Raw genomic sequence first — 11,302 nt, forward strand, 5'->3', positions numbered from 1 at the left:
CAACTGTCTATGCGTGTACCATAGCAACTGCAAAGTTTTCAGTAAAGACCATTTCCATTCAACATTTATCTGCCTCTGTGTCGTGCAATTGAGTCCCACCTCCCTTCTGTCTTGATCGTACCGTTACAGTATCTGGTCACATGCTAAACTAAGCTAGCTCCCTTCACTTACTGGGCCAGAGTTTGAAACCCTGTGTGTGAGTACTCTTCAACATAGCAATACATACAGTTCATTTAATAAAGGTATACAGGTGCAACAACATGCATAGCAATGCATATTCATTAATAAAGGTATATAAGTACAGCAACATATATAGCATTGCGTACAGTACATTAATCAAGGTATAAAGGTGCAGTGTACATTTAAAAGCAAGCAAGTAATACTGAGTTTGGTGATAAATTCATGATTTCCACAATAGTTGTATGGATACATAAGCAATTTTCACATCAATTGAAAAAAGTCTGAATTTGAGCAGCGTTAATTTTATATATAAAAGTTAAGAATCGTATAAACATACTGTGAGAAAAATAATTAATTGAATACAACTTAAGATGTTGATGCTTGATGTTGGTGCATGTTTATTGTTTTTCTACTTTTAGAATAATTGTAACACAACGGTATGTCTTTTTGAAGCATGGAACCGACGAAGCTGTTTGTCAATCAAACTTTATTTTGAAGGTTATGACCGGAAGCCGAGTTCTACTTCTAGCACTCTTTACACCGGATCCTTCTGTGTGTAGTGTACAGCTAGCGGATGTGATAACATCTACTTTACATATTTGTTTAGCTCAGAGTTAACGCTGTTTTACTGTTTTGGCTGAAGAAAATGAAAACCTGTTACTTGTGATATAGCTGCGACATTCAGGTTGAGTTTAACTAGCTACAATAATACAACACTCACTGAAAGGACTGGATGAGATAGCGGTTATCTGCTAACATAGCTAACTTCAATTGATTTGCACAACATAGTTCTGTACAAACCGGTTCTCCTCTAATGACAAGCAGATAACAACACACAAGTTGTCCTTGGGATACCACAAAACAGAGGTAAGCGAATAACTAAGTTAGCTATAGAAAGTTAGATATTTTTATTTGATTTATCTTTCGATGATTTTTTCAGTTTGGCTTGTAGTTTGCAGTCCATTGCTCTTAACTTGTGTTTTTAATTGTAAATATCTTTGTAATAAATTACTTTAATCATTCAGAATTCCTCAATTAACTTGTTTTTAATCATCACAATTTCTTATTTTTATTTTTACTTTCTTACTTTTTGAATAAAAATCACTTTTGTATCACTACCCTTCTAATTTGCAACATGGGTCCAAACGGACCTGTATTCATTTCCTATGTGACTTCATGCATGGCTGTGTGTGTGCAGAAGTGTTTCTTTGCTATATTTTTGGAAATCAATTTATTTAATCATTTAATATTCCAAGTATTCATTAAATATCTTGTTTTTGATTACCAAGAATCATTATTTTCATTTTTTCTTTCTTAATTTATGAACTAAAATAGTTTTTGTATCACTACATCAGGTTTACACACATGGGTCTAAAATGACCCATGTGTGTAAAGTGTGATAACAATGAAGAAAAGACATACTATAATAATGTTGTTCAGAATAATTATTATAGCAGTGGTTTGGACCAAACAACACATTTAATATTTGAAATCTTTAATTGTCACTTTGTCACACTCACACATAGCATACATCATACAGCCGATAACCCTGAGAGATATTGAACTGTTAGTGTAACTGTATTGAACTTAGTTAGTGTGTATGTAGTATTAGAAGGGGTTTGCATAGCTTGTGTGTCAAAGGGTTAAGAAAATGTATTTGTATATACTGACGTGGCATTTACTTGGAAACACACCCACTCAGACCTGACAAGGAAGCATATTAAATGCTCCTTTGTTAATGGACTTAAAGCCGCCATATCACATGAAACATTTGTCTTACGTTTTGTTTGTATTAAGCTTGCACTCTATTTCTGTGCCTTGCTTTTTCTAGATGAGTGAACACACTGCTCCACTGAGGGTGTTGGTGACAGGAGGGTCCGGCTTGGTGGGCAGTGCCATACAGCAGGTGGTCAAAGAAGAGGGGGGAGCCAAGGAGGGGGAAGAATGGATATTCCTCTCCTCCAAAGATGCCAACCTCATGTGAGCACATACTTTCTTGTGCTACTACTATTATATGCAAGCACATGTTTAATTACGAACACATACAATGTGAAGACTGTCTCTGCACTTTCCTCATTCTGTTTCATTGTGGCTTCTCTTCAGGAACATGGAGGAGACGCGGGCGGTGTTTGAAAAATATCGTCCAACCCATGTCATTCACCTGGCTGCTATGGTTGGGGGGCTTTTCAAGAACATGAAATACAACCTGGACTTTTGGGTATGAGGAAGTTGCACTTCTGCTATCACTGCTGATAATATAGCACAGATGGTTGAACAGGTTGTTTGACACGACAGTAGAACTTATTTGGTTGTAATTTGTTGTCTCTATGTAGTTTTCATTGTTGTCAGATTTGTTTTTGTTGATACTGATGTGTCTGTCCCCTCCAGAGAAACAATGTCTACATCAATGATAACGTGCTGCAGGCTGCACATGAAGTTGGCGCGGTGAAGGTTGTTTCCTGCCTATCCACCTGCATCTTTCCTGATGAGACCACCTACCCTATCGATGAGACCATGGTAAAAAGGCCCGTTTGTGTGTGATTCTGGCTGGCATGTATCAGCAAGTTTGTAAATGGCGACTACTAACTTTACTTATACTTCTTTGCACAAGATCCATAACGGTCCACCACATCAGTCGAACTTCGGCTATTCCTATGCAAAGAGAATGATTGATGTTCATAACAGGTGGGAACTCAGTGTTTGGTTTTGCTCTGTAGCATGTTCAGTAAATTCATCTCATAATTAAGAATCGTCTGTAAAACTGTGTGTATGTTTCACAGGGCGTACTTCCAGCAGTATGGGTCTTGCTATACGGCTGTCATCCCAACTAATGTGTTTGGTCCCCATGATAATTTCAGCATTGAGGACGGCCATGTGCTGCCAGGCCTCATACACAAAGCTTACATTGCTCAAAGTAAGTCGCATCCTCTTAAATAATCTCTTGATAAAACACTTCAACAAATATCTATCAGCATTCTTTTTTTAATTTAGAGGATGTCTACCTCACTGTGTTGTGGATCAGTAATGAGACTATAACTGCGCCTCACTACTTAACTATAAGTAGAGACTTTCATACATTCAATTATTTATCTTTATAAAATGTATTTAGTCATTACCATTTTATTTTGTAATTGTTACTCAAAAACAATATTTACTATAAGATTAGTGTCAGCGCTGATACCAACACGGATACATGGAACTATATAAATCATTTTCTCATTTGTGTGTATGATTAGAGGAGGGGAAGCCCCTGGTGGTCTGGGGCTCCGGCACTCCCAGAAGACAGTTCATCTACTCTTTGGACCTGGCTCGTCTCTTCCTCTGGGTCCTGAGAGAGTATCCTGAGGTCGATCCAATCGTTCTCTCCGGTAAGTCCTCAGACACAGTATTTCAGAGGTGAAGGATGAAGTACAGTCGTAGTAATGCCTGTGTCATGTCCACTGGTTCCAGTTGGAGAGGAAGAGGAAGTGTCCATCAAAGAAGCAGCAGTAGCAGTTGTGGAAGCGCTGGACTTTAAAGGAGAAGTGGTGGTATCCTTTTAATCATGCCAAGATGGCCAATGTCATGTCACATGTCAGCCCCACTATAAAATAGTGTGCTGGTGGTTTCTTTTGCTTGTTGTTGAACACGGAGTACAAATCGCAAATATTCAACATTGCTGATCAATGTTGAAAGTACATTTTACGAATGAGGCGTGCAGAGTGGAGATCAACACCTGGGTCGAGCAGCAGACAGAAAGTGAGCGATTTTATTTGGAAAATAAATTATTCCCATGCCAACTTGTGATGCAATAATTTAATAGTGTCCTCTGTGAATCTGTCTTCAATGGAGGCTTTGTCTCTGTATTTCCTTTCAGACAAGATTAAAGATCTTCTGAAGCCAGGAACAGTCAGCGCTATGACAAGATTGGCTCTGGTTAATGCAATCTACTTCAAGGGAAACTGGATGAACCGTTTTGATGAGGCAAACACCAAAGAGATGCCCTTTAAAGTCAACCAGGTGAAGTTTGCAGATGTATATGCAGGAAACAGTTTAACTCGGCCAAGTGAGGAACTCAACATCTTCAGAAACTAAACTCAGACTTCCTAACATGATCCGATCACTCTGAATTTCTGTTTCTTAATTCAGAATGAGGCCAAGCCGGTCCAGATGATGTACCAGATGAAGAAGCTGCCCTTCAAACTTAACAACAAAGGTCATCTTAGGCAATTATCCATCCATGGGTATTTGTTTGTTATTCTAAAATACTAAATAAAATAAAAAACACTAACTTCTTCACTGACAACTATTTTAGTTGCATCTTACAAGTTAATTTTCATAAAATACAGTAATAACCTGAAAGTGGCTGTCTGGTTAAGACTTTTTGCACTGTTAAACTATTATGCACATTGTTCTCAACAGATGTTTGCTTAATTATTACTCCGGTTTGAGATTATTCAGATCCGTGTACTTACCTTGACCTTTGACCTCTAGTTTGATACCAATAAAGCAGACGGCCAGTTCAAAAAGACGGCTAGCAATGCAAAGCTGCTCCGCTACCTGCCGGACTTCACCTTCACACCCTTCAAACAAGGTGGGACTGACTTATTGTTTGTGTGTACGTGGCTGTTAAAATGCCAACAGTGCAGACAATTTAAGTAACTGATGAAAATGACAAGAATGTTTGTTGATGACATCTGCTGCCTGTCTTCACCGATTCTTCCTGCTCTCACAGCTTTGAAGGACACCTGTGATTGGTTTGTCTCCAACTATGACTCAGCCCGGAAGTGAAAACTCTGCCAAACAAATTTGTGCAAAGTCTGGCAATCCATGACCTGCTGTTTGAGCTGAAAGAAAACAATGGCGTTCCTGTGTAAAGTTTGTCTGTCACTGGACTAACATCATACTGTGTGTGTGTGGACTTTTAATGTTAACTCTTTAGCTATACGAAGCAATCTATTGTCTACCTGTATGTAGAACTTGTTATCCTTGTTAATTATCATTTTTAATTGAAGGCTTCAATCTCTGAAATCAGGTGCTGGCACAATTTATGTAATTATATCCCTGAATTACCTTCATTCTTTCAGGGTTTGGACGCCTTGCTTCACTTTATTAAATAAACAGAAATACGTTTATGGGATGGCCATTTAACTGGTGGCGTAGATGTTTTTTTACACATTATATTGGCACTTAGCAATTAAATGTTTTATACCAATGTCTTATTTGTCTTGCCTGAATCTATTAAGGTCTGTCACAGGCTGGGTTTTCAGTTAGTTTTTTAATGAGTTTGTAGGGTTATAAGACAAAAGGGAATTCAGCTTTTAGGACTACCATTACTTCTGTTTAAATACAGACACATTCATGTGTAAAGAAATAATTTATTAACTCAAGTGAACAGCAGGCAAAGCTTACAATGGCATCACAATAAGTTAAATACAGTGTTTGCCTACTGTTTGCAAAGAAAAACATTCTCTTAATACACGTACAAACGGATTCACAGAAAAGTTAAAACATGGCAATAAAAAAAATCTATTTAAAAACATCTGTATTAAAAAATGAAAAAGATGTAGTGCTCATTTAACAGCATAGGAGGTTTGTCCCCCTTCGTGTAGTCTGCAGTACTCCTTTCCTGCTACGGCTCTCTTCTTACAGGCCTTTCTGGTTTTTGTGACACCGTTGCACAGCTGACGGCCTGACAGAGAGCTGCCGGATACAAATAAAATCAGTTTATTGTACAACATTTCAATCAAAACACTTTTAACAACATACTTGAGTTTTAATTGATCATCACACCGTGCCTTGTGATCAGAAAGTTTAAACCGCTGACCTGTTGCTGACGAGTGACGGGGTAGGACTCGCACTTCGGGAGTCGTTCACTAAATCACGCGAGTTGTTCACTGCATCAAAAACACTTCCCAGGCTCCTTGGGGGGATGTCGGCAAAAAAAGCCTAGAAAATGAAACAAAGTGTGATTGCTCCTTTTTATAATCCTTGAGCTTAGTTAGCCTTCATATGACATCAACTCAGTTTGCTCACCGCTGAAAGACCCGACTGTGGTGCGGGCCTGGGAGTGGAGTGATTGGGTGTGCCAATAATCGGCATAAACCTCGACTCTGGCATTGGCTGCCTGTGAAGGGGAGACGATGCTGACGCTCCAAAGTTACCTGCAGACATAAATAAGAGCAGGTGTGACTAGTGAATCTACTATGGTGTCCCCTTTCTTTAATGGAATTGTTTTTAAAAATAGATTCCCTTAAAAGAATAAAAGCAGTCTATATTTCAAACCTGATATGATGCTGTCCTGATTAAACGGGTCGTCTTGCTCCACGAAGCTACCATTTTCATCTCTGGGGACAAATAATAATAAAGAGACACTTATCTCCTGCAGTGCGACACAATTATGCACGTTAGATATATAATGAACTCTGCAGACTCACTTCTGCGGTGTAGAGGATGTTGTATACGGGTTGAAGGATGAAACTGGCTTTAGTGGCTCTACAATGTCCCTCGGGGCCAGTGGCAGCGGGGCCGCTGGCTTTCCTCCGATCTGGAAGCACGCCCACAACTTACTTAAAAACCAGTGACCTGCAGATATAAAAAACAAAACATTGTGACGAATACATGAGAATATTGGAGACATTGTATTTGTCTTTTAAGCAGCTTTAAGTTTGTACCCAGAGAGAGAATGAGCAGCAGCAGGCTGAGGCCGGCGAGATCCAGGGCCGGCTGCTGGTTGACCTCGGCCACTGCGTTAAGAGGCACAGTGAGCAGCAGCATGGCTCGGGAGAAACCTGGACAACGCAGGAACGTCAACAGGACTGCACACAGGACGAAGTAGCTCGTATGTGCAATACACGTCCACATGGCTGTCAGGCTCAAACCTGTTACCACAAATGAAACAAAATCAATGAAATCTTAACTGTTTAAGAGGTTTTAGCACATCACAATACTTTCAGTTCTGTAGTGTTAATGTGCAACTAAACAAACACTTTCCATTTAAATATATTTAAGATCATTTATTGTTTTGGCTCAGTGTGTAAGAACAGATTATATTACATTTATACAATCTTGGCCATTATAGCAAGTTAAAAAAAGGTTTGTCATGATTTCTAAAACTAAATCAATCGTCCTAAAATCCAGATAATCCGCTGAGATCTGGTGTTGATGTGATCAGAGCTGCAACTGATTCATTTCATGGTCAATCTGCTGATCAATTGCTTGTTAAGTCTATGAAATAATCAAAAACTAACGGAAAATAATGGCCCTCATCATTTCCCAGAGCCTAAAGTGATGCATTTAAGTCACTTGTTTAATCCAACAGACAAAACTCAAAGAGATTTAAATTATATGACAGAAAAGCCAAATTCTCAAATGCTTGAACCAGAGAATGTTTCAAATGTTTTGCTTAGAATAAATGACTGGCTGATTATTATTATTATTATTATTATTAATAATAATAATTTCAGCTCAATTTTTGTTGTACTTAAATCATTGTGCATAATAGACCTCAGACCAAAAAGAAAACATTTAAAATTAATTTCAATTATTTTGTTGCAGAAAACATGACATGTGGACACGCTTGCTCACTGACTCTACAGTCTCACCTGCCCAGCCCAGGTAGCCCTGGATCATGTGAAGCCTTTCCTCAATTCGGCTCTGCATGTTATCCAGGTAGTGCAGCGTGGTTCCCAGGGTGCCGTTCATGCGCTCTAGTTTGTTCATCAGGTCAGAGTAGTACTGCGAGGTCTGGTCCTGGTACTGCAGAAACTCCAGCATACTGTGGTCTGATGAGACACAGGGGAAACAAAACAGCACTCATTTGAGCTAAAAGATTTTAAATTGTGTGATGAATTTTGATTTGTGATGCTCCGTTTTGATTACCAATTTTTTGATGGATGTCTTGAGCTTGGTGTCTGACATCTGCGAGGTCTTTAACAATCGCCTTGTGGCTGTCCTGCACCTCCGAGCCTTGGATCTGCAGATGCTCACTCACATTCTCTGAAAAGGGAGACAGGAAGGCAGGCAGCAGGTAATAAATATCATTTCATACTAGATGTTGTGACGTGAGCTGGGTTTACATTGGGCTTTTTGTCCAATAACAAATGAGAATTAGAGCTCAATACTTTTTTTTTTGAAAGGGTAGAATTTACATCCACGCATAGAAATAGAATAAGAAGCAGTGGTACTTGTTAACACATTTAATTGAATTGAATGAGCAAATTGAAAAATGTTTTCTCACACAACTCTTGTCATGAGTCAATGATTTTGATAATTTTTTTGGATGCAGATGAAAATTCATACACGTTATGAAAGTCAAAAAAAGGATAACCAAAGCAAAGCACTAATGCGGGCACACACTTTGTTATGTCAACACTTTTTACAAGCACAATTCAATAAGCACTGAACCATATTTTCCAGTGTGAAATACATAAACGCATGAAAGCCCTCACCCATTCTCTTTGTAATGCCCTGAATGAGCTGGGCTACCAGTTCTTGTCCAGAGGCGATGAGGGCTTTTTCTTGGCCCAGACGCTCCAGGTTGTCCTTCAGTGAACTCGCCATGTGCCCCTGGCCCTCATACAGTTTCCCCTGCTGGGCCTGCAGAGCACTGTGACCGTCCAGCAGCTTGTCCAAGGAGGCTGCCGTCAGTTCCTTCAGCTCCAGCTGGCCCTCCTGTTATAAAAACACCACGCTCAAATTGAATCCACCTGCATACTGTACACATGAAAGAAAGAGAAAAGCAAACAAATCTACCTTCAGGCCCTTCATTGCATCTAGTTGGCTAGTAGCTGTGGAGATGAGAGCGTTGACGGTGTGCTCTGCTCTGCGCCGGAAGAGCTGCTGGCGAGTTGCGTAGCAAACGGAGCGCGCCCTGTTGCTCACTATGTGGTAAGCATTCCATGTGTCAGAGTCCATGTCTGCTGTACACTCTTTTATAGTCTGGAACATCAAAAGTAAATTAAAAAATAGCCCCACGAAGACCAAAAACACTATTTTGATTATAAAATGACGACAACTTTATGTTTTACCATTTCCTCTGTACACAGGTAGGTCTGGCGCCCCTCAGCCTCTGCCTGGCAGTTAAACAGAACGACTCCAAGCTTCGCAAGCTGCTCCTCTGGGAGGCTTTCACAGCTCGCCTTCAGCCGGGCCACCACCTACAACACAGCACAGAGCTTTGTTCAAAAAGAACAAACCAGTGGAAATGTACCAATGGTACTGTGAAAAAGGATGGAAAAGGCTTTATGGCAGGGTTTCTCAACCTTTCTGGACTGTAAATGTATTTAATCCCAAAACATTTAAGGTTTTCATGGGATTTTGAGTTTCTCAAAACTTTAGTAAAAATCCCAAACATTAGCTGGTCTCAATATTTGAAATGTGAGGATGTTCTGCTTTTGTGTTTTCTTTAAATCATAATAAGTTTTTTTTTGTTTTTACTGTTGGGTCAGTCAAAACAAGCAATTAGAATTTATATATATTTATATTAGGCTTTAGGAAATTGTGATGAGAATTTTCCACAATTTTCTGACATTGTATCGACTAATCAAGGACTTCAATATTAGATTAAATCCATGAAATTATTTATACTTGTTAGTTGCAGCCTTACATCTAAATCACACAAATATCAACATACAAGTCTCGATTTGATCCTGTTTGCAAAAGTGACCCTAGATGGATTCTGAGCTAAACACTGAGAAACCCTGAACTTTACTTTGTAATGGCAGCTGTCTAACGGGGTGATCTCCATCTGCTTTGCCTCAGCCAAAAACCTCTCATCTGCAGTAGCCATCTCAAACGGAGCATCCTTTGCAAGAAGTGCTGTGACTTCTGCTGCTGGTGGTGGAGGAGGAGGAGGAGGAGGAGGAGGAGCTGCGGGAGGTGACCCCGCACCCTTTAGCCACTCAAACAGCCCGCTGACTGGAGGACACTGACAGGCCAGCATGCTGATCAGCAGTAAATAGAGGTGGTGGATCGGGAGATTAACCATGTCTGGAACAGAACACAATACGAATTCATTATCAAATGTTCACCTAAATCTTTAATGGGATTTTCTAAATTAAATAACAGCAAAAAAGAAAGCTCAGTTCAGATGTATTGCAATGTACAATGTTCAATTTTCTTTAATTCGAGTTTCTTCATCATCTGTTCATGTATTGGGAGCTACTTTCCCTCAGTCATCATGTTAGCATTTTTACTATCAATAGTATTTTAACCAAAGATCTGTTGCTTCCTATTACACTTTCAATACAAATTACAGATATGAAGTGCCTTCCATTAAAAAAGGACCTTATAGTATGTGTTGAACTGTATTATTGTATTTGTGATACTTAACTCTTCCCAATACAATTATCTTTAAAAAAAAAAATAAATAAATAAAAAAACACTACAACATATCTGACACTTACAGTATGCAACTGCTTACTTAGGCTACCTACTTGTATGACCATCTGAAATCTCAATATTAAGATATATTTCTAAATGTCACCTTTAACTTGCAGAAGGTGCAGATTTTAAGGATGTCGCTAGATGGTGACAACATCACAGCAAACATGTTTGAATTATAGTTAGAAAATGTATACGCAGCATTCTGGATATTATATTTATTTTCGGGGTCATGTGGGTATAATTGTGTGCATGCCAATAATCAAACATCATTAAGTAATTCGTTCTTCATATATAGATAGAGATGTTTGAATGACATTGAGACATTGAGACTTGCCCAGGCATGTCTGGTGTGCTGCACAAGCGCTCCAACATAGTAGCATGCCAACTGTAGACCACAAAAACATAATTTACGCACTATTAAAATATCAATGTCCAATTTCCTCTTTACTAATGAGGAAAATACAACACTTTGTGTATTTGCCACAAAAGGGAAACAAGGAAAACCATTATCAAACATAATCCAATAGATTTCAGCACATTCAAAACACTCAATGCCTAAAATTATGTTTGGTTACCGTGCACGCCAGATAAAACGCACACATTTAAATGTTGCTAAATCATGTACCTGTTGTTTAATTGTGCAGGTCCTTGTTGGCGTTGTCTTCCTCTCACAGCTGATTGTAATGACAGCTAATGTTTTTGTCCACCACCTCTCCGTCCTATAGGACGAGGACACAGCCAATGGGATTACTTGCTT

At 39.1% G+C, this 11,302-nt stretch overlaps 2 protein-coding genes and 1 long non-coding RNA gene across 6 annotated transcripts; 2 read left to right on the top strand and 1 right to left on the bottom strand.

Moving 5' to 3' along the window:
- Positions 1-646: 646 nt before the first annotated feature.
- LOC115007417 (GDP-L-fucose synthase-like) lies at positions 647-5,378 on the top strand. 2 transcript variants are annotated; one of them, XM_029430280.1, is made up of 10 exons: positions 647-1,047; positions 1,978-2,160; positions 2,284-2,398; positions 2,569-2,697; positions 2,792-2,865; positions 2,961-3,094; positions 3,417-3,548; positions 3,631-3,710; positions 4,654-4,753; positions 4,895-5,378. In XM_029430280.1, the coding sequence occupies exons 2-10, from the start codon at positions 2,012-2,014 to the stop codon at positions 4,948-4,950; spliced, it is 969 nt and encodes a 322-aa protein (XP_029286140.1). In that variant the 5' UTR covers positions 647-1,047; positions 1,978-2,011; the 3' UTR covers positions 4,951-5,378. The 2 variants fall into 2 exon arrangements, with proteins under 2 accessions (XP_029286140.1, XP_029286139.1); XM_029430279.1 differs by having other exon boundaries at positions 655-1,047; positions 2,012-2,160.
- Positions 3,870-4,364, top strand: LOC115007418 (uncharacterized). The gene is made up of 3 exons (XR_003832178.1): positions 3,870-3,918; positions 4,037-4,179; positions 4,309-4,364. It is a non-coding gene; the product is annotated as an uncharacterized LOC115007418 (long non-coding RNA).
- A 145-nt stretch (positions 5,379-5,523) lies between the features above and the next one.
- On the bottom strand, positions 5,524-11,264 carry bmb (brambleberry). Of its 3 annotated transcripts, none has more exons than XM_029430273.1 (13): positions 11,171-11,264; positions 9,872-10,149; positions 9,189-9,317; positions 8,914-9,099; positions 8,610-8,832; positions 8,041-8,157; positions 7,764-7,943; positions 6,834-7,040; positions 6,597-6,744; positions 6,445-6,506; positions 6,196-6,323; positions 5,987-6,108; positions 5,524-5,862 (listed from the first exon to the last, which is right to left on the bottom strand). In XM_029430273.1, the coding sequence occupies exons 2-13, from the start codon at positions 10,145-10,147 to the stop codon at positions 5,733-5,735; spliced, it is 1,908 nt and encodes a 635-aa protein (XP_029286133.1). In that variant the 5' UTR covers positions 10,148-10,149; positions 11,171-11,264; the 3' UTR covers positions 5,524-5,732. The 3 variants fall into 3 exon arrangements, with proteins under 3 accessions (XP_029286133.1, XP_029286134.1, XP_029286131.1); XM_029430274.1 differs by lacking the exon at positions 11,171-11,264 and adding an exon at positions 10,880-10,928 and having other exon boundaries at positions 6,834-6,950; XM_029430271.1 differs by lacking the exon at positions 11,171-11,264 and adding an exon at positions 10,880-10,928.
- Positions 11,265-11,302: the final 38 nt, after the last annotated feature.

The sequence above is a fragment of the Cottoperca gobio genome, chromosome 4 (assembly GCF_900634415.1).
Source record: "Cottoperca gobio chromosome 4, fCotGob3.1, whole genome shotgun sequence".
Lineage (NCBI taxonomy): Eukaryota > Metazoa > Chordata > Actinopteri > Perciformes > Bovichtidae > Cottoperca > Cottoperca gobio.